The 26,905-nt window shown below is 35.8% G+C and overlaps 1 protein-coding gene across 2 annotated transcripts in view; it reads left to right on the top strand.

Annotated features, from left to right (window-relative positions):
* Positions 1 to 26,905, top strand: part of UNC13C (unc-13 homolog C) — a 790,070-nt gene that overhangs the window by 325,934 nt on the left and 437,231 nt on the right. For both annotated transcript variants that reach the window (XM_049705963.1, XM_049705964.1), the window contains 2 exons: positions 5,656 to 5,678; positions 6,266 to 6,330. In XM_049705963.1, coding sequence (XP_049561920.1) covers positions 5,656 to 5,678; positions 6,266 to 6,330 — 88 coding nt within the window. The remainder of the gene's footprint in view (positions 1 to 5,655; positions 5,679 to 6,265; positions 6,331 to 26,905) is intronic.

Below are 26,905 nucleotides of genomic sequence, written 5' to 3'. Positions count from 1 at the left end.
GTGTTACTGTAGATTTCTCCTTTTATGGCTGTTAGTTTTTTCCTTATATATTGTGGTGCTCCCATGTTGGGTACATATATTTTTACAATTATTACATCTTCTTCTTGGGTTGTTGCCTTGATCATTATGAAGTGTCCTTCTTTGTCTTTTGTAACAGTCTTTATTTTAAAGTCTGTTTTGTATGATATGAGTATTGCTAGTCCAGCTTCCTTTTGATTTCCATTTACATAGAATACCTTATTCCATCCCTTCACTTTCAGTTGGTATATGTCCCTAGATCTGAAGTGGGTCTCTTGTAGACAGCACATATATGGGTCTTATTTTTGTATACATTCAGCCAGTCTTTGTCTTTTGGTTGGAACATGTAATCCATATATGTTTAAGGTAATTATCGATATGTACTTATGGCCATTTTGTTATAGTTTTGTTTTTGTAGGTCTTTTTCCTTCCCTTTCTCTTCCCTTCTGTTGTGTTTTGATGACTAACATTAGTGTTGTGTTTGGATTCCTTTTTATTTTTTGTGTATCTATTGTAGTTTTTGTGGTTACCATGAGGTTTTGATATAGCAGTCTGTATACAAACAAGATTTTTTTAAGTTGCTGGTCCCTTAATTTCAAATGCATTTCCAGTGTCCTGCATTTATACTCTCCTCTTCTCACAGTTGTTGGTTTTGACTTCATATTTGTGTGTGGATGACTTCCTACCTTTACTCTTGTTTGCCTTTACTGGTGAGCTTTTCCATTCATTATTTTCTTGTTTCTAGTTGTGGCTTTTCCTTTTGCACCTAGAGAAGTTCCTTTAGCATTTGTTGCAAAGCTGTTCTGGTGGTGAATTCTCTTAGCTTTTTCTTGTCTATAAAGCTTTTGATCTCTCCATCATATCTGAATGAGAGCATTACTTGGTAGAGTATTCTTGGTTGTAGGTTCTTCCCTTTCATCACTTTACATATATTTTGCCATTCCCTTCTGGCCTGTAGAGTTTCTGCTGAAAAATCAGCTGATAACCTTTTGGGAATTCCCTGTATGGTATTTTTGCTTTTCCCTTGTTGCTTTTAATATTTTCTTTGTTTTTAATTTTTGTCAACTTGATTGCTATGTCTCTCGGCATGTTCCTCCTTGGGGTTTTCCTGCCTGGGACTCTCTGCATTTCCTGGAACTTGGATGACTGCTTCGTTTCCCATGATAGGGGAGTTTTCAGCTATTAACTCTTGATATATTTTTCTCAGATCCTTTCTCTCTGACTTCTCCTTCTAGGACCTCCATACGGAGAATATTGGTGTGTTTAATGTTGTCCCAGAGGTCTCTTAGACTGTCCTCATTTCTTTTCATTCTTTTTTCTTTATTCTGTTCTGCAGCAGTGATCTCCACCATTTTGTCTTCCAGTTCACTTATTCATTCTTGTGATTCATGTATTCTGATACTGATTCCTTCTGGTGTATTTTTATTCCAGTTATTGTAGTGTTCATCTCTGTTCTGTAGATCTTCTTGCTCTTTTTTAAACATTTCTTCTATCTTCTCTGTCTGTTCCTCCATTCTTTTTCCAAGATTTTAGATCATCTTTACTATCATTACTCTGAATTCTTTTTCAGGTAGATTACCTATCTCCCGTTCACTTAGTAGTTCTTCTGGGGTTTTATCTTGTTCCTTCATCTGGGACACATTCCTTTGCTGTCTCATTTTGTCTGACTTTCTGTGTTTGCTGTTTCTGTTCCTCAGGAGGCAGGGTTTTAGTTCTTCTTGCTTCTGCTGTCTGTCCCCTGATGGATAATGCTGGTCTAAGGGGCTTATGCCAGCTTTCTGGTGGGAGGGACTGGTTCTTGCCCACTGGTTACTAGAGCTTGGTCTTGTCCCTCTGGTGGGCAGGGCCATGTGAAGGGGTGTGTTCATTGGGAAGCTGTGGGCTCAGGAAGACTTTAGGTAGCCTGTCTGCAGATGGGTGGGGCTGTGTTCCCACCCTGTTGGTGGTTTGGCCTGAGGTGTTTCAGCACTGGAGCGTACAGGCCATTGGGTGGTGCCAGGTCTTGTGGGAAAATGGTGACCTACGGGAGGGCTCTTGCCAATGAGTATTCTCCAGAACTACAGCCTCCATTATCTTTTCCCCTGCAGTGAGCCACAGCCTCCCCCTGCCTCTGCAGGAGACCTTCCAATACCTGCAAGTAGGTCTGGCCCAGGCTTTTAGGAGGTCATTGCTTTTTCCCCTGCGTCTGGGTGTGCCCAGGCCCTTGTGTGCAACACCCAAGAGTGGACTTTCTGTTTCTCCCACTCCTGTGGAATTCCTGTGATCAGAACCCCACTGACCTTCAAAGCCACATGCTCTGGGGACTTCTCCTATGCAAGACTCTCGTGATGGGGTGCCTGATGTGGGGATCAGAACTTTCACTCCTCTGGGATAACTTCTGTCATGTAATTGTTTTCCATTTCGTGGGTCACCCAGCTGGCAGATACGTGATTTGATTTTATCATGATTGTGCTTCTTCTAGTGTCTCATTTGGCTTCTTCTTTGTCTTATTGGTAGTTTCCAGTGTTTTTTGGTCAATGGTTGTTCAGCAGTCAGTTGTGATTTTGGTGTTTTGGTGAGGGGGGTGAGCTCAAGTCCTTCTACTCTGCCATCTTGTCTCTGTCCCCATAAGCATCATTTATTAACTAATGTTTCTCATTTTCTTTGATAATGATATGTCCTTTCTTATTCACTAAGTTCTTAAGTATAAGGGTATATTACTTTAGAGTATACATAAGTATGTATACTTATGTTTCATTGATCTTCTATTATTTTGCCACAACCATAATATTTTAACTATTATAGACTTTTAATATTTGTGTAATCTGTCCTCATTAATCTCCTTTAAAACAATGTTACGTGTTTTTACTTGTTTGTTGACCTAGTTATACTTAGAATAATTTCAAGTTACAACAATTTGCCATTAGGATTTTAACTGTTAAATCTATAAATCTGTTAGAAAGTAATTCATCCTCCCTATACAGAAAGATGAAATAATAGTTTTCTTTATATGGATTTTTAAATACTTCAATAAAGTTGTATAGCTTATGAAGGTTGTACATTCACTGCTTAGCAAACATTTATTAGTCATCTCCTGGTGTTTCAGGAATATAATGGAAGTTGACAAAAAGCTTAAATAAAGTATCATTGAGACACTTTTTTAGAATAATTTCAGATAAGGAAATTGGGAAATTTTGAGGGTTAGCCAACAGGAATACAAAGTGTGCAGCGCTCATGTATAAATACCATGAATCCCTGAAAAGTGACAAGATTCCAGGAGAGGGGGTTATGCTTCAACTGAGTTTTGGAGGCTGACAGGCAGTTAGCTGGATGAAGAAAGCAATAACTTCTTTTAGGGGGAGGAAACTGAAAATGCAAAGGTACACATTTAAAAGACATGTCATGGAAACTAAATGGCAAGAATTTAATTGTGGCCAAAGTGTAGGATGTGAATGAGGACTGGTGAGCCATGAATTTCTAGTATATATAGATCTAATTTTCTCAAATGGGCATTGGGTGAGATTGGTGGGTTTTAAAAAGGGAAGTGACATCCTATTTGTGTTTCAGAAAGGTTTCAAATGGGGACAAGAAAGGAGTCAAAGTGAACAACAAAGGTTCATTGATAATAAAAATATGTATTCAGTGAAAGAATGAATGAACATTGAATGAATCAATGAATGAAAAGTTAATGTATTACCACATTTAGCAGCTGAAAAATAACAACTTTGGTAAGATTACCTTTATATAGTCAAGTGGTTGCTATAGAAGCCAGTTAGAATGGAAGGCTGTGTCACAGTACTGGATATTTGAAATGAGATCTAATGTCCTTGTATTCCAAACTAGTTATTGCTAGTTAGTAGGAAATAACTTAATGTTGTTATTTGATGTGTTGGTTATATATTCACTTTGCCACCTATTTTATTATCCTAATAGTTTTCCAGGTGGTTTGGTTTGACTTGTTTTCAGGGTATAATACTGTAATTCCTGAAAAATAATAACTCTGTATTTTACCTTTCAACATTGGTGTTGTTTATTTCTGTTTTAATATATTGGTCAGAATTTCTGGAATTAAGTTAAAATACGGTAGTGAACATTTTCGTTTTGGTTTTAATAATAGGGATGCCCTAATATTTTACACTTAAGTTGATTCTGAAAGATGTTTTTAGCATATTAAACTAAGACTCATTCCAATCCTATTTTAAATAGGTTAAAAATTATTTGGAAGATTTTGAAATTTTATCTAATAACTTCTGTGTTCCTGTTGAAATGCAGATATGTATTTTATGACCAGTTAATATGTCATGTTAAATTCGTCAGTGATTTTAAATCATGCTTATGAAAAAATCTTCATGGCTGTGATATATTATTCTTCTGATACTGTGCTGAATTTTATTTTCTGTATTTTGTGAAGTATTTAAAAATGCTTATGGCCATAAATAAGATTTGCTTTATTACTCTATATTGTGCCTTACCCTGTTTTATATTCAAAGATAGAACCCTGGGATATTGTAAAATCTTAAATATTGCACAAAAATATTTAGTTATGTTACCTGGTTCATACTTAATGAGTCAGGAAAATAAATATATTTCAGATTTTTATCAATAAAGGTCATCATTGAGTTACATGACCTCAGGGAAATCTTTCTGTCTCTGGGGCTCATCTATAAAAATAAGGGGATTGGACTACATGAACTGTAATAAGGTCTTGCCAGCTCTAGCTTTCTGCAAACTTATATTCATAGAGAAATCCCTCCAGCTTTATGCTAAAAAGCAATAACACTATGTAAGGTAGAAATGGACCATGGTATGATGACCCTTACAGATTTAGACTTGAGTTTCAAAAAGGAAAAAAAAAAACAACAAGCAAACAGTAGTCCATTGTTCATCTACTTGGGCCCATGAGCAGTTGAAAGTGATAAATGTTGACCTTGTGATTTATCTTAAGTTTCACTGGAGAACTGTGGATCAACCACCCCTCACTGTTTTGTTCAATTCACCTGAAACATTGGATCTAAAGGGCAGCAGGGGGGGATCAGAAGCCCGGGATTTGTGTCCCACTCTGTCATTTACTAGTTTTGGGATCCTAAGTCATTTAATCCCTTCAGGCAAGTTTTCTTATTTGCAAGATGAAATATACTTAGTTAATCTTTTAGTTCTGAAGTTCTATGAGAAGCCATAAATAATCCCTCAATAAAACATCTTTAGTTTATATAGTCACCTGGGGTTTACTTTCATATATATTGATCTTAATTGATCCTCTCCACAACGTTTGGAGGCAAAAAGCAAAGTATTAGTGACTTTATTTCAGAGTTAGGTCTAGCCTCCAGACTCCAGAGAATTTGGTAGTTTGCCCAGTGTGCTTAGTAAGTGGCAGAGCCCCAACTGGAGCCTAGGCATTCTGATACTTAAACTGTTCTTTTCTTTTTAGGACACATTGTCTTTCGTTAAGTCCTGTAATCACTCTTTTATACTTTTCAAGCATTCTGGCACATTTTCCGGCTCTTTAAATTGTGAGGACCAACTTTCCTTCTTCCCTTGGGGTTCATTTATGATTTTAAACTATATAACACTAACACTTTGTTCATGTATATGTTTAAATGATTTCTTGAAAAGTACTCCATCTAACATTTATTCCTTCTTTTCCTGATTCTCTTTCAGATAGCAGTTCTGTGGATGAAAAGGTTTTAAATCATACTTTTTCTTCCCTCCTGAGGGATCTTGTCTTTTGTACATGTTTGTTTGTGACATATTAGACCTGTTTTGGTTCTTCTGTTTTAGTTGTGAACTGTGCATGTTATCCCAGCTTTCCATTCTTTGGTTGTCCTTTAAGTGTGCCCCAATCTGTTGCATTTATGAAGAGGTTACACCTTGCCAGCTTTGCTTACTTTAGCTTACACTTGCCAACCTAGGGGTCTGCTACGGTCAAACTCAGCATCTGTTTTTAAGTCTGGCGAATCATGATCTCTCTGACTGATTCATGATCTTCACTGCACATACCAAGTTTTAAGGGCAAATAGTATTTGGAATATGATATTTTCCTCGACTCTGCCAGTGCTTTTGTCTGAATGCTGACAGCTAATTTCAAAACCTCCACTCACAAAAACACAGTAGCTTTGACTTGAAGCTGACCCTGCTTAGCATCTGTCATACTAGGTGTTACGTGTCTAGTGCAGTTGACGCGTGTTCCAAATTCATGTATACACAGCTATAGGATGCTAAAAGCCTCTTTCTTTTGTTTTGTTTTTGTTTTTCTCCATTTTCGTTTAAGGCTCGAATAGTAAGTGGCAGTGATTTGGATGCTTCCCAGTTCTCTGCACTTCAGGCGTTTGGTGGGTAAGTACATTCATAACCTTTCTAATTCATTCCATTCATCAATGGTTCTCAACATACGTATTTTGAATGCAGAATGTTGCATGATGGCATAATTAGCTTGCCTTGCTGTTGCTTTCTTTTCACAGTAAAATAGCTTTTATAGTGTTTTAAAAAAAGTAATGTATAGATTTGTGTATATTTATGTTTAATTATATACACACGTATCTATATATAAAGAACAAAGTTGAAATCACCTAGCCAGAATAAACATTAACATGATCATTCCATACACAAAACATAACCGTATAATTTTACATTACTGAGTTCATGTTAATAAAATTAATAGTGTTTTGATCTGCTTGCTTGCACTTTACGATATGTGCATGAACATTTTTTTTATGTCAATAAGTGAGTAAATGTAATCTTCACCATTATTTTTTATAGTTCCATTTAATGAATGTATAAAGTATTTAAAATGTAATCACAAAATAATGTATTAATTATATTTTCTATGTAAGATACTCAAACAGCAAGGGATTTCCTTTAATGCCCCTAATGATACATTGGTATCAGTTTGGCATGTGTGTTGTTAGGCCTTTTTCTGTGTGCTTGCAAACATATATGTTCTATAAGTTCATATAGAATAATAGTTTTGTTTGTCTCTGTGCGTTGAACATAAATTAGGCCATTCTATATGTAAATAAAGAAGCACTAGTTTAGTGCTGACATAATAGCAGATATCATTACAATTGTTTCATATATAATGACTCATTTGTTCCTTACAATAGCCCTGTGAGGTAAGTACTATTTTGACCTCCATTTTACATGAGGAAACTGATGTATAACGTAGTTAAAAACAAAGAAATAAAGAAAAGCAACCAAAACCAAACCTTTCTCTTCATACACCTAGTAAGTAGCGAAGTCAGTATTCAAAAGTTAGTCTAGTTCCAGAGTCTCTGATCTTAATTACTATGCTATATTTCATCTGCAACTTGTGGGTTTCTTTTTCCTTACCTTTTCTTTTTTACTATTTGACAACATACCTTGGAAAACTTTGCACTTCATTGTTCATAAGCGATGTAAATATTTCAAAACATTTATGTAATGTTTGTTCATCTATTAATGAATTTTCCAGAATATTTCTGTCATTATTGTAAATGATACTAGAACAAACATATAATCAATTTTCGAAGTGTAATGTGTGGACCAAAGCTAATGCACAGGATAGATAGTTAAATTGTTTTATAGGTGTTGAAATTTGAACATTTTTGTGTACAATAGAAATAGAAGCAAAATTTAGATATATGGTTTAGGGTTTTTTGGAGGGGCAAAGAAATAGTCTCACGGTTATGTTTTATAATATTCTCATCCTCTTCAAATGAATTTTGTTAAATAACATCCATATGCTATTTTCTTTAAATTAAACATGTGAAAAATTTTGAGTTTCAAATTTAAAGCTCCTGGATAATAACATCATTTTTACTGAGATTTTTCAAATAAGTAACTAGATATTATTTATGTATACAAACATTTCAATGTCCTTTAAATATGTGAAGATTTATATTCACATCTATAATATCACAATAATTTAAATATGTTATAAAAACGAACTGTGGCAAAAGTTCACTATGGATTATTTATAGAAAATTCAGGTTATAAATGGATTACTCTCTCCCCACTACCCCACATATACTGTCTTTACGTTTACAAAAAAATGATACTGTGACAAAACTAATAAAATGTTTATTTTAGAAAATAAGTTGAATCCCAATTTAAATTTAAAAAACATTTGTATGTTATAGTCTTAGAGGCTTATCTGAGTTTATGAGCTTACAATTCTTTAAATTCCTACCTTCCTGTGGCATCCATCACTTGAAAACAACTTGCTTTCTTAACTCATATCTGAATATGGACTTTTATCATTGCCAGAGCAACAGAGTTAATCTCCATCCATGTTGTTGTTAAGTGTATGCTGTGTAAATGTCTAGCTACAATAGGTCATCTTTTCATTTCAATTCTTTAGATCCTTTCCACATTATTTTTCCAGAAATTTCCTATTTCAAGGGCTTAGCAAGGGATTTTGGAATTATGATGGTATGGGAAAGAGGTGATAATTTTTAGTCTACAAGAGAATTTGCTGTTATCTGAAGGCAGGTTCCTCTTGAAGAACCTGAAGAGTTCATTAAAATGCAAGCTTTCAGTCACAACCTATTCCAGAAATATTTGTTTATTTTACTTTCCCTATCAATATAAATATATATATTTTAGTAGAGTCAAATATTGCTGTAATCCTCAATATTAAAATTTCTGTTGTCCTGGGAAACTGACACTGGAACAGACTCTGAAAATAGGGAGTCATTGCTGCTTCAGGGCAAGGCTACTATATCCTTCACCTCTCTGCTGTCAGCATCCCTAATGAGTTCAGAGCCAAACCACGTCCATCCTTCCCCCTCACTTCTCAAGTGTCAATAAAAGCACAATCTATACACACTGAAACCCGATAATGGAATTAACAGTGCTGCTGATTTCTGCTCATTCTCTGTACATCTCGTGTAAGTGTTGTTGGAAAATACATGCCAAACTTTATTTTTCCTATCTGTTACAATAAAAATTCAGACAGGTTCTTGGAAAAGAACTGAGAGGAAGAGAGAAAAGATGCACAGAAAAAGAGAAGGCTGGAAAGATGCTTTTTTCAGTGAAATCATTAGATTTTAACATTTAACATCTTAGTGCTTTCATAAGAGTTTGGTAACTTTTGTCATATACGTAAGCTAAGAGTCATACCGAGGTGACAGACGTACAAGAGCTTTTGGGGGAGAAACATCTCAGGTAAAGTGGAGAGACAGACAACAGGAGTAGGCAAGAAGTGCCTTGGACCATGATATAGGTCTGATGCCTGGAAAAGAGGGAGGAGAAAGAAGGAGGACTAGGTATGAAAAGACTTAAACTGACTGCAGTGAAACTGCCATGAAACTGCAATAAAGTCAGTCAGACCAATGGGGAGTGCTAGAGGTGAGGCTGTCTGTTACAGGAGTCCCACCTTGAGCATACAGGGGCAGCTTATTCCCCTCACCAAGTTCACTCACTGAACACTGACAGCAGCTTGGGGAGAGTTTGGCCTCAAGTGAACGCTGCAGTTGATTCTGGAGGTGTGGTTACTGAAGGCTGTCATCCAACTGTTCCTAGATTTTCTCTGAGGAATATCTGAGTGACACGTGCCCGTGGCTACCCAGCATCAGACATTTTGATGTCTTTAAATGTCACTTTGATGACACAGAGATTGACAAATAGAAAAAGAAAAGCTTCTGTTTTGACTTCCCTTTCAAATAGGTAAAATAGCAAAAGAAAAAAAAATACATGAAATAAGTGCTGAGATTTCCAAGGTTGTTCAGTTATTGCCATGAACAGATAACTTTGTGAATGTGAATAAGGCAATCATTAGCCAAAGTTCTGAACAATTCCTTTGTTTTTAAGTTTACCTTGATTCAAATCACGGTTTTTGTTGTAGTTGTTACACCTGACGTGAGTTAGGTGGTACAATATATGGATATAGCAGGTTTAATATACTCTTGATATTTGTCATTGGTGCTGGTATTGCTTCTGTAGTCTCTATAAACTTTAGGATGTCATCTTCTGTCTTCACACCACCTTCCCTGCTGCTAGTTTTGATCTCCATGTTTTGTCAGGGCATGAAATCAGTCACTTAACATGGAAGCTAAGATTGTTCTTACTCTTAAGGGGCTCCTAACCCATTTTTTCTCATAGCAGCAGTCTTTTCTCTGGTATCTGAAAACTCTTTGTTTTTTCCTATCTAGCCCATAAATGAAATTTTTCCCTGTCCCCTCAGGTAATTTCCTTACTTCTAAAGGACAGGGCCAGAAATTCTCCTAAGCCTAGATCATGGCTCTTTCCAGAGCTATAAACCTTTCCCTGGGTCAGTGGTTCATCATGCATTAAACATTCTTACATTCTCTGAACCAGGTTTGCCAAGTACCAAGAAAATGACAGCCCTGGCGTAAGTTTGCTTCACTCACAGTAGCAGGTCACTCTTTGGAGAAAAATGGAAGCCTTTTTCTTTGACTTTCTGATTAGTGTTTTCATGGAAGAACTCCTTTTCTCCCCAGGGGCTTTGGTAGAGGAGTTCACTATAGATTTAGAGAGAAGTGAGTTAGGATTAGGACTGTTAATTGTTATAAGGGTTATCAGATGCAAACAGGATCTACTTTCACAATTCATAATTGTACAGCAATTCAATTAAATGTACTGTTTTCAATTTATTCAGATTGCCATCAGTCTAGTTTAAGTGCTCAATAGCTATTACCTACGCAGTTGCAAGCTTATCTTCTAGCTGATCTTCCTGCATCAATTTATTCCTCCACGTTAAGTCCAATCTATACACTGTTAAAGATTAATCTCCTTAAAACACAATCTTTTTCTACTTAAATGTGTCTAATGACTCATCATTTCTGCAATGTAAAGTATGGCTTTTTGTACATGGCTTTCAATATACTTCATTTCTATTTTTCTCTTATACAAAAGAGAAATATTATCTACCTTATCTGTGTTCTTGTTTGTGTCATTCCTATGGCCCATATTAATTTCTTAAATTGCATAACCTTAACAAGACTCATATCCTTGATGACTTGATTTTAAGCTCTTTAAATGCATAGAGTTGGTCTTTTATTACTTAGGTTTCCTTCTATAAAGTTCATGATAGTGTTTTGCCCATTTAGGACCTCATTCATAAGTTAATTTTGTTTTAGAATGGCAGTCTCTTCGATCAATTGGTTAGAATTACTTTCTAAGAGATTCAGGTCTACCACATTTTAAGAAAAATTATTCCTGAAATAATTGTGGTTTGAGGATCAGACACACATGAGAAGTACTCTGAGTTTTAAAAGCAGCTTAACCCACCCCTCAAACTCAATGTTACTAAGCCCTTACAGGAAAAAAAATCATCAGGGGATTTTTCTCACAGTAGATGTAACCCTAGTTGACTAGGAGGCCACTTTGTTTTGGATTGTGAATCTCCTTTTCTCCATTTTGGAGAAACTTTTGAAGATTCTACTGAGAAAATTTATTAAAAATATTACTCTAATTATGCTAAGATAAATTTTATCCTTTCATTCTCCTATCAGAAAACCATACCACTTTAGAAAACTCTAGATATAAATTCACACTGTATTAAAGATTTCCTGTAATAAACTCCATTCTTACTACCTGAGAAAGGAGAACTTTGGTGATTAATAATTGAATGAACTTTTTCACCTTGTCCTTTATAAAAATAATAAAGGGAGTTGTCTTGCTTAATCTATTACAGAAAGAATGAAACCTGGCATCTCATAGCTAATGTCAGACATAATCATGACAGTGGGTAGTTATATCAGCTAGAAAAGAATCTCACATGAGGCTGAGGCAGTCCCAACCCTACCACAGACTCTGGGTTATACCAGGTCCACTAGTGCTCAACACTCTGCCTGCAGTCCTCCTGCCAAGCAGAAATGTTATATTCTATACACCAAGATTTGGCCTAGACAGAGAGCCTCTTAACTAGGAAAACTGACATAGATAAGGCCATCAACTTTCTAAAACCCATGTGTCAAATACTGATTGCTAAGCCGTTAGCTTCTCGTGGTAAAAACAAAAACAAAACCAAAAAACCCTGCCTATCTAATTTTGGCCTACCACCAGCCATCAGTTTCCTAGTTCATGGTGAGCTGAAATGCTTCATTAGACTCTTGTAACTTACTCAGAGAGCACTCAATACCTCTATTGAGAAAATCTTGGTCATTAGAGAGTACATTTTTATGTTAGCCACAAAGACCAGCCACTAGACTGACTCCTTCAATGTATGAACCTGTGAAACACCAGGACCACATTATCAGACCCTGTTAGTGTCTAGTGTTACAGTCTAAACCAGGCTTATAGATGCCATAGTTTTCTTGGAATGGATTATAAATCATTTCTTTCAGTCATATTTTTTCCTACATAGATATTGGCAAATAATTCACAGAACTCATTCAAAGGATTAAGAAAATGGACCTGTTACCTCATTACTACTAGCTTATAGTTCACAAAGTTAGAGATTGACACCTTGCCTGAGTTTGTAGCTTAACATTTTTTTTCTGACTACAAGTGCAGAAGGACACTTGAGTATGACCCACTGTCAATCCAGGGATACTGTATAAGGCTCTCCAATCTTCTGGTAATGATATTAGCGAAAAGATTCTGCCATCCACAAGAGACCTGATGTCTACTCTAAATGAGACCCTTTTCTGTGCCGAGAAAGCAGTCCATGGAGAATTCCTCACCCAGAGTACATTTGTACTTCTGTTATTAAATTGTTCATAAGAATATGCAACTTCAGGATCATCCTGGGTTGCAGGACTTCACTCATCACATAAAGGCCACTCTCTTATTTTTAAGGAAGATAGGTTTACAATTTTAATCGAGAAGATGTGTATGACTCTTCATCCATATCAGCCCTGGATGCAGATAATGCCTTCATTCCAGGGAAGGAAACCACAGCCACTCCCAGCCATCATCAATGCTGACAGCTTTCGTTTAGCCAGTTCCTCACCCTGGAGCCTTCCAGAACTGTTGCCTACAGCACTGGTTGGCCCCTCAGAAACGGCCTGCTTTTCTTTTTATCTTTAGGTGACTGCCAAGCAAAAACACACCCAACAGGAAGTGTTAGAAAATTACCAGCTATTAGTCAAAATCATTGAAAATAACTCCTCTAGGTAAGATGGCAGTTATGACTACCTTGCTTCCTAAACCAGAGGATTCTTTCCAAAACTGAATTGATACAGCTATTGAGTACATCGAACATACATGAACTATCTTAGGGGAAAAAAAATGACCTTGATCATTGTATATCCCGGTAAAGCATATGTTGAATGGGGTTTTAAGTATCTTTTAATAAATGAATACCATATTCCATGAAGGCAGATAATAGAGATTCCTCTTATAGGCAGACAATAGAGTAGAGCAGAAAAACAGTAATCGTCGCTGCTAACAAAATAGTTCGCCTCCATACCTTGTAATTACTCCTTATTTGAAGTAACAGGTTTGCTTAATCCACGGTGTGTTCTTAAATATTGAACAGCTTGTTGTTCAAACCGTAATTCTCAGATATGACCAATTCTACGTTGATGTCCAGTAGGTAGTTCTTGGTTTTTAGTCTTTCTTAGCATTTAGAAACAGTATGAAATATTATAGGGAGAATATAAGGAAGCATTTTAGATATTTTAAAAATGGGAATGATGTTTTAAATTCATAACTATTATAACAACTAATATTTTTTCTAGTGTTACAGAGTATAACAGACCCATATCTATGTGTTATTTATGTATTATCTTCTTTAATCCTCATCACAACTTTTCGAGGTAGATGTTACAATTATTGTATTTTTCAAATGAGGTTACTGAGGCTTAGAGGTATTAAATATGGACAAGGTGAAATAGTGATTATTAGAGCTGAGGCTTGAACTAGGTCTGACATATTCCAGGGCTTGGCTGCTTTACTATTATGCCAAACTGATGTAATCTGCAAATAGATGATGCTTGAGTCTACATCAGTTCTTTGTAATTATATATTATATTTTGAACTTGATATTTCATTATGTATTAGTCTGACAAGGTTTCTAAATAGGAGTATCGAATAAATGTTGTACATATATTTCTATCTAGATTCCAGGAAAGTGTTTGCTGAGGGTTTTTGTATTATCCCCTAGAAATATGTAATATTTCATAATATCACTGAGGTGAATTAGTGATGGATTGAATGACTGAACCCAGAGTATTAGACAGGTTATTTTTAGTTGAACTAAATGGAAGTATGAAAGATCTGATTGTAGGATTTGAGGGTGACATGGTTGGGCAAAATAACTAGTGTTATTAGATAATGGAGTTAATATCTAAAAGATTTTTAGCATACTACAACTGAATATAACAAGATGAAGTATAAATAGTTTATCCTGACTGACATACTAAGTTACAATGCAGTAGCCTACCATACTACCCCGTTTTAGTGTATTAATCAAATAAAGGTTTATTTCTCACTCATACTACGTTTTCAGTGCATATAAAACACGGGAGGAGGATGTACTTGAGAGTTGCCCAGGGAACCAGGCTGGCAAAGGTTTGTCTCAACACACACTTTCATGTTTTCACTGTAGGGAAATTAGGATGTGGCACACTGGACTCTAACTCGTAAAACTTCCAGTTAGACGTGACATGCCTCCCTTCTGTTCATATTACAATGGACAAAGCAAATCATGTAGAATAACTACTTTAAAGGGAGGGTTGAGGTGCAATCCTATCGTGTGTCTGAAAGGACGAAAGACCTGGAATGTTTCTCAGCAGCCCTAATTATCACAACTAGGGATACATGTGGGCTTTGAACTCACTCTATAGAAGAGAGAGAGCAAATACAGTTTAACATCAACGTATGAAGAATTCCAAAGTGTTGATTGAATCTAGTGGCAAATTAAATAAGGTTGTGGTACTAGTGCAGGGGGCCTGCAGGGAAAGCCCCCGTAGAGCACATGGAGAGAAGTGCAGGGTTGGAACGGGACAGAAAGCCGTGCACTTGTTGAGCTCCTCTGCTTCTCAGGACTGTGTGCTCAGTTCAGGGATTAACACCTGAACAGGGTGTAGACAAAAGAGAAGGCTTGCAGATCAAACAAACAGGTTGAAAAGGGGTCTCAAATCGTACCATAGGAAAAACCACCAATGAGCCAGGGAGACTGAATGTGGAAAAGAGAAAGTTGTGGTGAGAATGTGCTTAAGGTCTTCAGATATTCAAAAGATTAGGTGTGGAAAAAGGGATTAAATTGTCCTGAGATTCAGAGGGAAAACCATGGCTTACCGGTGACATTATGAGCAGGCAGACTTCTCAATATGCGAAGAAATTTCCAACAGTAAGAGCTTTTGTAAAAACTAAATTCTCCATTTCCAGAGAGATTTAAATAGTTTGGGTAATCACTTGTTAGACATGCTGCAAAGGGAATTTAAATATCAGATGTTTGATTCTTTAAAGCCTATTCTAACCTTAAGATTCTATTACATCCTTTCCTAGTATAATCACTCTATCAGACACATGTTGCTGTGTAGTAAACCACCCTAAAATTCAGTAGCTTAAAACAATGAATCTGCTAGTCTTGTCTGCATTCACTTAGGCATGTGTGGTCCGCTGGACAGCGGCTGGTTCTCACATGTCTGTGGGTATATGGCTGTTATCTGGGCAACAGAGGAGAGCTGGCTCTACGTCACTCATTGTCCAGCCAGCCAGATCAAGCTCATTCATATGGCAGTGACGGGATTCTAAGAAAACTAGTGGAAGCAGCAAGGCTACTTTAAGCCAAGGCTGGAACTCACAACCAGCACTTTTGCTATGTTCTGTTGTCCCGAAAAAGTAATAAATTCAGCTCAGATTCAAGGAACATGGACATAGACCCTGACTCTTTATGGGAGAAATGAACTGAGGCCAATTTTTTTTTAATGATCTACCATAATTATGTATACCTATAATTAAATATTATTCAAAAGTAACATATTTCTCATAATTTGAAGAAAATAGAATGTTATTCCATGTATTTACCTTTACTTACAATATGATAGTCTCTGTACTTGGAATAATAAAAAAGTAGGAATTACTATGAAAATGCCAGAATCTCATTTTTGGGTATTTAACCACTTACCTCAGCTACAATACAAGGTAAAGTGTGACTTACTTTCCAGTGGATAAAGTGCTCTGAAAATTTATAAAAGGAAGATATTTCTGATTTGGAGTTATCAGGGAAGACTTTATGGAGAAGATGGCACTGAATTGGGCTTTGAAGTTTGTGTAGGATTTTGATAATTGGATATAGAAAAGTCAGAGCAGGAAGCAGTACAAAAGCTTAAATACCATCATGGGCAAGAAAATGTATTGGAGAGTAATGTGTCGGAATGCATGCAGGAGAAAAGTGGAAGATGGGTTTGGACAGGCAAGTGGAAACTTTGAATGCCTGACTATAGATATTAAATATATTAATCTTTTGAATAATATATCTATAACTTTGAACTCCTGCATCTTGTGAAAATGACTCAGTTGTTCTGGGAACATAATGGTTGAACAATAACTAGTAGATGATGATGACAAAGAAGGGAAGAAGCTATGAATTTATATTCACAAGATTGTATAGTTTTCTTTAACAGAACAGACTCATCTGCCAAAAGTACAAGAGACAATTTTTAGATACACATTAGTCTTCAGAAGCAAGTGTGCTCAGGCGTAGCAGACAGGTTCTTTTGTCCGGAGTACTTTGACATAACTCTGTCAACCGTGATAAGCATCACTGCAACTCCTGCTCATTATCTTGATGTTTAGACTCTAAGGTCCCAGGTAGGAAAGGCCAAAGCAGAGACTGGTAGAAGCCATTGCTGCTCAGAATGATCTGAGTATAAATATTTTCACACAGGGTGACACCATCTGCCTCATAATCTTTGCATATAAAGATTCCTTCAGGAAACAAAACTTGAAATAATTGTTCCAGGTGACAACTACAGTGACAACTACAAAATCTCAAGTTTCAGAAGAATCCCCAAGTTTAGTAAGATGCATTTATTTGTATCAAGTATAGGAAGTTAAAAAAAAAATGGAGACATTAAATTTCTTCTGGAAATGCAAATTAATCCAAGTATACCATGAGAGACACACAGTGTCCCTTATAAACTTCACATAGGTAAAAAGCAGAAATGTCAGAAGTGATGAAATATGTTAGTTGGTCTATGAGTTTGTCTCACTGGAACTGTAAGTGCTTAGAAGGAGTTTAAAAAAAAAAAAGTGGGCTGACAGTATTTGCTGTAGCTATCTTTTGCTGGGTTTTGGGATTTGGAATATTTTTTGTTGTTTATTTACATATTTGCTTTTCTCTATATCGTCTATATATTTTTGACTTTTCTATAATAAATGTGTATTAATTCTACGTTTAAAGTAAAAGTATAGGAAGTACCAAAGCTATAGCACAGGAATGAATGAAACCACAGATTATACACAACAGAGTATCCTGTCTGGGTCAGAGTTGAGACTCAGATTTGATCAATGTGGTGAGATCTGTGAAAGCTCTTGCCAAGGTATGTATCTGCCTTCGTTGATTTATAGAGAGTTTGAAGAGAGTACGTGAGCAGAACTCGTAATTGGGGTTCAGACTTAGACATATTTGGTGGTAAAGCTGGCTTAGCAGTAATGAAAGTGATTTGCAGCAGAGTTCAGGGAAGGACAGGGGGATTCCTGTGAAATGTCTAATCAAAAGGGAACAAAAGTAGCCTTTTGTTGGCAATTCAGACTAAGACCTGAATAGTAGGGGGAAGGAGAGAGAGAGAGAGAGAGGGAGAGAGGGAGAGAGAGAGAGAGAGGGAGAGAGAGAGAGAGAGAGAGAGAGAGAGAGAGAGAGAGAGAGAGAGAGAGAGAGAGAGTGTGTGTGTGTGTGTGTGTGTGTGTGTGTGTGTGTTTTAAGCTATCCTTATCCAGCCTTAAAAACTTGTATAAGTAACTTGTAAGGAAAAAAAAGGGTATATGTGACTTTGAGCTGTTCTTTTGAGATCCGGGCAAAACTGCTGAGTCCCCCTGCCCTCCCCAACTGAGTACAAACAACTCAAAGGGTACACACTAGAGACAGAACACTAAGTAAGGGCTAATAATATTTTCAGTTCTTTCATTCAGCCAATGGGACCTGAGGAGGGGAATATCCTGCATCATCTCTGAGCAAAAGGCAAATGTGGTATAACAGTGAATATACAAGCTTTGGAATTAGAAGTCCTCTTTTTCAATCTTGACTCCACCATTTATTAGCGGGGTGAGCTTGGGCAAGTCATTTAATCTGTAAGTCATGATGCCTCATTTGAAAAATGTGGATTATAATCATAACAGTTAGCTCACAGGATCGTTTAATGCATCTCAGCTCTTTCACCCAGCACATACAAATATAGTACTTTTATGATACATTACCGCAAAAGTAAAAGCTTTGCTTATGGTGACCAGAGATAGGGTCTCCTGGGACCAAAGAGTTTTGCAGGACACAGGTCTTTCAGTGCTAAACCCAGGAAAGCCCTGAGCAAACTGGGTTGAGGTGGCCATCCTCGAGGAGACGAGGGACTCTGGGTGCCCCAAATGGCCACTAAGGTGGTTTCTCTAAGATCAGCATACCTGTAACTCATGTGTAGCTCACTAGAAACTCTTGTTAAGGGAATTAAATTAGGCAATATACTTCTTTCTATGCAACTCTACTTCTCTGGGCTTCTGCCTGAAAAAATGCATGGATTCAAGCTTGGAGAAGTAGTTTCCTACTTCAGTTTCTTGCTCGACATATTTCATTAGACATGATTGTTTGCCCCTCGAAAATACAGGGTCATATCTCAAAGACAAAGGAACAGGGAAGAGAGGGGCCTTAAGAGAGAGAATGGAGAGTCCATTTCTGATCTGAATTGAGAGTGAAAAGGAGAAACGGATAGAATACAAAATCTGTTCTCTTGACCCTTTGAGGAAGCTACAGTAAGTAGAACTCAGCAGGGCTGACTCTCTTTTCTAAAAATCTTTGATGTTTGACTGAAGATGTGGCAGATACTGACAAACTTCCCCCCTTTTAGTGTGTATTACAGTCTAGTTCTCTGTTTTTATTCACTAGATATTAGCCTTGTCATCTCAAATGAGATAAGCTTGTTCTTTCCTGCTATTGCAAGCTGAGGCATGGACAGGCTTTTATTTCACTATCTCTGGCAGAAAGGGTGAACCTCTTGGAGTCAGAGCTGAAAACAGATCTGACCACTGCTTAGAAACTGGACACTTCCTGCATTACACCATTAAACATCACCCTAATGGCAATGTGTCTTATTATTATACTTTAGCTGTCTCATACTCACTACTGAGCAGGCTACAATAGAACTAATAAACATTCTGATACAGTAATTTCCAAGTTTCTCTAGTATCCAAATTCTGTTGAGACCATTGAACCAGACAGCATAAACACAGTAAAAATCTGCTATAATATAAATATCAATGGCTTGAGTAGAGAGGAAAGACTTAGGAGGACTGTATAATTTTGGAGATAAGTCAATACATTTATTGAGAGTACACCAAGAACAAAAGCACTCTTTATTCTAAGGGTCTTTTTTGATTAGAGGGTGCAAAACATAAGGCCATCTCTCTTCTTGTGCATGTTGCATTAAGCTGAGAAGATAGTTGAGGGGATAAGACTGGCGTGTGAATTATAAGGGACCATAGGAAACAGGAAAGAAAAACCAGGTGGCCTTGTGGCCAAAATATACATGAATGATCTCTTAGTATTTAAAGGCCCTACTTAACAGTGACCTGGACATGGGGATTAGTGATCCATTTTGGTAGATGAATAGGGTGTTCATGAGGGGTATTATTGGGACATAAGGATTTTGAAAATCAGCCGGTACCAGATTGGGAAAGACCTTGAACATCAACTATGGAGCATGGGTTTTTTGTGTTTTCTAAACAGATTTTCTAACTCCAAATACCCAAAGGATATGTCGGCTCACCAGAATCAGGGGAAGTGCCATGTGCACCTTCCTCTTCTCTTGGATGTTGTATCACCTGCATAGCCTGTCCTTGAGGAAAGCACCGGTTTTAGACAATCAGAAGCCAGGGAGGGCACTTGAACGACAGTTAAAAAAAAAAATTTGTATGAAGATTGAAGTGGAAGTTGTGTATAATATGTACTAGAAACCAGATACTTGGAAGACTTGAAATATTATGGACAAAAAGCATAAGGACTAACTTTTCAGAACAAATGATGACTTTAAGCATCTTCAACTGGGGGAAATATGAAGTGGATAGTCAAATAAAAATGTTGGGTAGTCTTCTAGGAATGAGGGACTAGATCATGGGTGAAAGTTTGGGATTGGTGTAGAGATTAGAGACTGAATTCTGCAGAAGTTGATAGCTAAATGGAAATGGCACAGATAGGGTATAGAAACCTACGCAGAATGACTAAGAAAGAAGAATGTTGTTAAATCCTCATGACAATGTATACTACTTCTTTCTTCCTTGTGTCAAGTAGCAGAATGTTACAGCATATGCTTGTGTCATAGAAACTGTGATAAGTGGTTGATCACTCCAGGATATCCTTGACTGATGTTCTGAGACTAACTTATTCTCTTTTTAAATTTAGAAATGGAATTCATGAACTTTAAGTCTGGTGTAAGATTCTGATGTCTGGAATTCTAGCTAAATAGCTATTTATCAGTACACCTATGAGCAGGTTTCTTAATTTCTCTAAAATTAGTTTCTTCATCTGTATAAGTGAATAATTACAATTTCTACCTCATTTCAGTGCTATGAGTATTAAGTGAATCAGCATATGTAAGTGTTTTACACAATATATAGCATATAAAAAACAGATGATCATTACATGCTGGTCGTTAATAATTGTTCTCATAGCTTCTTGATACTTTAGATTTTAAAGATCAAATTACTTTAATGAGAACTTAAGTGCTCACATCAGTGAATACCCTTTGTAACATCACATTCATATTGAACTACTGTATGTCAGTTTAAAATGTGCTAAGAAAAGCCAATGTGGGTAGCAGCACAGCCCCAAAATTGAATGCTTTGCTGGTCCACACTTGATGGGTTATTATAAATAACTCTTTGGATCTATATTTAATTTTAGTGTCATTCTGTAAATTGAATAATAAGAATAAATAAGCTGGTGAATTTGGGCACAGAGAATGAGGTCTTAGGCTAGCATTAGTCATAAAGCCATGACCTGCTGCCTGGCATATGTGCCTAGTTTGACAGTGGTGTACGACTTCCTGAAGCTAATGATATTATCCAGGGAAACTGCAGCTGGCCTAAGTTTAAATATTTATTAAATGTTTCAATGAAATAGGAGAATTAATAATACTGTCACAATTTCTCATACAATGGGAATAAACATCATAATATTTTTATAGGCTGAGTAGTTTTCCTTTTTCTTTTGGTATTTTTATGTTTTATTTTTTATTGGATACAATAGGCCTTTTCTCAGTTATCATTAGAAGTTTGACTGTTTTCACACACTTGCATGTCTCTGCCATAGAGGGATTTGTGGTTTTGTTGGAGCATAAATTTTATGTTGGTTATCCAAAATTCTCTGTTCTACGTTCTCTAGCTATTAGGAAATTACATATTGTAGAGTCATATTGTTGTTATTTGTAAATCTGTGTGTAAATCTCTGTGTGTGTATGACAAATTGATGTTTAAGATTTTTTTCCATATACCAAATAACAATCTATAACTCAAAGGGTTAAGGTGAGGCCAGGCATGAGATTCAAATACAATTCTTGGTAATTTCATTAGAAAGGTAGAGACTTGTTCATTTTCCTGTTTGGTTCTCTCCAGGGCTCATCCCTTGTGATTGCAGAATCTAAGACCAAATTCCCTTAGCTTGTGCCTTTATGAAATCATGAATGGAAAAACCAAAAGACATTCAGAGAGACTGCCTGGGCCAGTCTTTGTAATAAGGGAGAGACATTTGAACTACAGTGGCCTCATGCCAGAAGTTCTCCTGGCAAGGATGTTTAGGCCAGTTCCAGAACATAGACAGTTCCTGGATATTAGTGCAAAAAGTCTCCTGGGGTCTCGAGACTCAGAAATCATCTCCCACCTCCTTCTTGCATCTAATGCAAACTAGTTACATTCTAGTTAATGTGCTTTAGTTTCCACTTAATTCATTAGCTCTCTAATCCCTTACAGAGCTGTGCTCTTAAACTACTCTGAATTTAAAATAGTTTCCTAAATGATCCCTTATTCAAATTCAACTAGATTAAGCATGAAGGGGATATCTAGAGAAAACAGACGTTGAACAATTCAAGGCACTGTGTTTAATTTTAAGTTTTCAACCTATGTTACCTGAACAGGTAAGAGATGAGACATCTAGATAAAGTTACGCCATATTTTGGGATTTTCTTCTCTTTCTTTCTCTCTCCCTCTCCAAGGTAGACAGAATAATGGCCCCGCAAAAATGTATACATTCTAAACGCTGAAACCTATGAATATATTGACTTACTTGGCAAAAGGAACTTTGTAGATGTGATTGAATTTAGGATCTTGAAATGAGATTATACTGAATTATCTGGATGGAACCAATGTAATTATAAGGGTCCTTTTAAGGGAGACAGAAGCATTAGAGTCAAAAAAAGGAGATGTGATGTAAAGAAGGGAAGCAGAGGTCAGAGTGATATAAGGAAGGGGCCACAAGCTAAGGCAGCTTCAGCCTCTAGAAGCTGGAAAAGGCAAGGTAATTGATTCTCCCCAAAAGCAAACAGTAGGATCACAGCCCTGCTGATCCTTTGATTTCTGACCAGAAGTATAAAATAAGACATTTTTGTTATTTTTAAGCCACTAAATTTGTGGTACTTTGTTATAGCAGCATATAGGAAACTAGTACCCTCTCCCTCTATTTTTTTTTTTTTAAATGGGTCTAAATCATTTTTAAACTTTACCACCAGAGCACTTTGAATCTTCTGGAACATCTACTGTTCTTCTTTTCAGTCTCTTGTCTTCTATCTTATACACATTGCTTTATTTTATAACCAGAGCCTCTTGTGCAAATTTACTACTATGGCTATTTGAGAATTGGGATTGCTTCTGTCATCAGTCTAACGGAAATTATTTATCCAGTATAGGCTAGGTGCTCAGTGCTGTGCTAGATATTGTTTTAAGGTATCCTTTTCTCTAACAGGTTACAATCTCTTTTGTAATCATGTGTTGAGTAATAAACTTGGAGAGTGAAGTTACTTGCAACCTGAAAAATCAATTATTATCTAGTTCATTAGCTAGTATAGAAAAAGAATTTCTTCTTCTAGCTGGAGTATTATGTTCTGCAATGTAAATTATAATACCAATTTATTTTGGAAGTTATTATTCATAAAGTTATTTGCTTCCTTAAAATGTCAGGTGGACAGTGTTAAAACTGAAAAGGAAGGAAACATGGAGCTAACATCTCCTAAATAAGAACAGGTTTTAAAAGTAGAAACAGCCTTTGTTCAGTTCAACAGGGTTTCCAGAACCATTGCCCTCTTGAGGGGCCGCTTTCACTAACAATTATGTTATGTACGTGCGTTGTTGAATTTGAAGTACAGTGTTAAATGCTCTGAATTGTTGTACACTACTTGGATTTGATTTTTCTTAGCAACCAATTCAGTTGGCACTGAAGGACTAGAAACAATGAGAACTCTGGTTTTCAAGCAGCAAAAAATTCAGGTAGTACTAGTTTAGAATGGTTTCATCATGATATTTTATAAGTTGGTGTTTTAACTAATGAGGTACCAATGTGTTTAGGTTTTTGTACGTCACAGAATATTGTTAAAATAATTTATTTAAAAAATGGAAAATACAGAAAAGTATACATCGAAATTACTTTCAAGATCCTGCAATCCAGAGATAGAGTTAATATTGTGTGTGTGTTTGTGTGTGTATTTTTAAATAATCCATACTCATTTCAAAATTTCCATGAGCTCCAAAAGTGAAATCAATAAAAAGTCCAAATCCACATCCCTTCTTTCTCAGTATCTCCTTTCCCACTTCCCAGGATTAGCCATTGTTTACAATTTATTGTGTATTCTAGAAATTCATTTTCTCCCTCTCTCCTCTCACTTTCCTCTCCCCTCTATATATAAAACAAAAATGGAATTGATTTGTGTAATAGTTATAAATCTAATTATGTTCGCTTAAATGTGTTAGCAACAATACATAATTATATGCATATATTTATAATATTTCTGGAAGGCTGTGCATAAAAAAAACTGTAATAAGCACTAACTATGTGCCGGGTACTGCTATTTTTAATTAAATGTCTCATTTAATTCTCGCAGCTATATTAGGTAATTCCCATTATTGTCATTTTACAGATGGGGAAATTGAGGGGTAGACCTTAAATCCAAGGCACACAATAAGTAAATGGCAGAACTGTATCCTAATCCCAGTCCTGTCTTATTTCAGAACTTAGGTATTGTAGACATTTTCTCATCCAATAAAGGTTTATCATTTTTTACATAATATCACATATAATCAAATATAATGATACATAATTTAAGTAAACTTTATCATTAAATATTTAGGTTATTTCTTTCTCATTATTACAAATAATGTGCTTTCAAAATTATTTCACTAAGATAAGTTACTGGAACTGTAATTACTGGATTACTAAATTGCTCTCAAGGAGGATTTTCATTTTCTTCCTGTACTGTTATATATTATTTATACTATAATTTTCTCTCTCTTGTCAATCTGAAAGGTCAAAAACACATCTCATTTAAAAATTTTTTTATTACCAGTGAAGTCAAACATTTTCTTGTTTCTTGCCATTTGCACTTTTTATTTTGTGATTGTTCTGCTGTTTTCTTCTCATTTATCTTTTGGGGTAAATTATCTTTTCAATTAAGGTTTATAGGAATTATTCATATATTAAGAGTATTTTTGGCTGTATATAATAATATTTTCCAGCTTATAGTATTTTAAATAGTATGTATAGTGTCATTTTGAAGAAATTTTCACTTTGTTTATTAACATTCTCCTGGTTACCCTCTCTGGAAAATAATTATAAAACTATTCCCCATACCAAGAGTAAAGTGATTTTCTTCCAGTCTTCTTAAGCAAACATTTGTATCTTTAGTCTATATTAATTTATTTGAATGGTATGAGATCAAAATAATTTTTTCCCAACTTTTTATCTAATTATAACATTTATTAAAGAACACCTTATTTTTCCAGATATCTGAAATTTAAGTATTTATGCCGAATCATATGTACTTGTACCCAAATCACTTTGATTGTTTCTAGACTTTCCATTTTCTCTCAGTTTTAGGGCTAATTCCTCAACTTTTCAAATTAAGTATAGGAAATTACGCAAGAAAAAAGTGGGTTAAAGATTGGAAATGAAGAACTAAAACTGTCTGTATTTGTAGAGGGAATGATTATGTAGAAAAGCCTAAGGAGTCTACAAAATGATTACTGGAACTAATAGTGAAGTAATCAAGGCAGTAGAGATGAAGGATTAATATAACTACAGTCAATTTTATTTTTCTATGCTATAAGCAAACTATTAAAGCATGAAAATTTTAAAATGTCATCAAATTGCCTCAAAACAAATAACAGATACAGGAATAAAATTTAAATGATATGCCAAATTTGTGGCTAAAAAAATTCAAACATGGTTGAGAGAAGTTAAATAAATTAATATGCCATGTTCGTGGATTGGAAAATGCAAAATTGTAAAAATGTCAGTTTTCTCCAATCTGATTCTGATTCAAACCCAGTCATAATCCCAGGAGTCTTTTTTTTAAAAAAATAGAAATTGACAAACTGATTTTAAAATGTACAGGTAAATGTAAAGTAGTTGATATTCAAAGCAATCTTAAAGAACAAGTTTGAGGATATATGGTACTTGACTTCAAGATATAGTATAAAACTATAAAAATCAAACAGTGGGAACTGGCATAAAAGTGAAAATATATCAATGGAATGCATAGGGTCCAGAAATACACCCACATAAATATGCTTATCTGATTTTTGATAAAGGTGACAAAGCAGTTCAATAGGAAAAGAAAGCCTTTTCAACAAATGGTGCTGGAATAATCAAATATCCATATGGGGGGAAAATGGAACCTCAACCTCGAACTCACACCACACACACAAAACAAGAATACATTAGACTTCGGTGAAATTCTGCTCAAGAAATGACACCATTAAGAAAATGAATAGATAAGCCATGTGTAAGGAGGAAATATTAACACAACACACATCTGACAAAGGACTGGCCTGCAGGTGATACAAAGAAATCCTACAACTCAATAATTTAACCCAATAAAAATGAGCAAAAGATTTCAACAAACACTTAACAAAAGAACATATAGGAGTAGCCAATATGCATTTGGAAAAATGTGCAACATCTTTAGCCTTCAGGTCAGTTTTTAACCTAATGTTAATTCAGAAGAAGTGTAAGCATGATGAGTCCTGCTGCTGAAACAGGTTGGATAGGCTGAAGGCCCATCTAGATAGGAACAACATCAAACAGATGGCAAGGAAACTTTTCCAGGTAACCTATCTAGTAAAGAAGTAGAACCTGACAGAGACCATCAAAGAGTTTAGGTATTTGCTTACTTCTTTTTTCCATATAGATAAAAATTGTCCTTTTAAAACAGGCTAACCTGAGAGAATGTTTATCTGGGTAACATAAACAGTTGATCCTTGAACGACACAAGTTTGAACTGTTCGGGCCCACTTATACACAGATATTTTTTCAGTAGTAAATACTGCAGTACTATAGGGACTGTAGTTGGTTGAACCAACAGATGTGAAGGAACCCTGGATGTGGAGGGCCAATCATAAATTATAGGCAGATTAACTCCCCTGTTGTTTAAGGACCAACTGTATCTGGTGGACTAATTCAGAAGCCTATTGGTTGAAATGCATCTGACGGCTAAGCTTAATTTCTCTTGCTCATTTTGATTTTACACAGTAATGGAATTATGAACAACTTTTCAGAACCCAGCCTCTTCCTAAGTATGGGATTTTCTCTATGTAGAAAAACTATTGATTTTTT

The sequence above is a fragment of the Orcinus orca genome, chromosome 2 (genome assembly GCF_937001465.1).
Source record: "Orcinus orca chromosome 2, mOrcOrc1.1, whole genome shotgun sequence".
Taxonomy (NCBI): domain Eukaryota; kingdom Metazoa; phylum Chordata; class Mammalia; order Artiodactyla; family Delphinidae; genus Orcinus; species Orcinus orca.
Note: the sequence above shows the minus strand (reverse complement) of the source record. Positions and strands in the feature narration are given on the sequence as shown.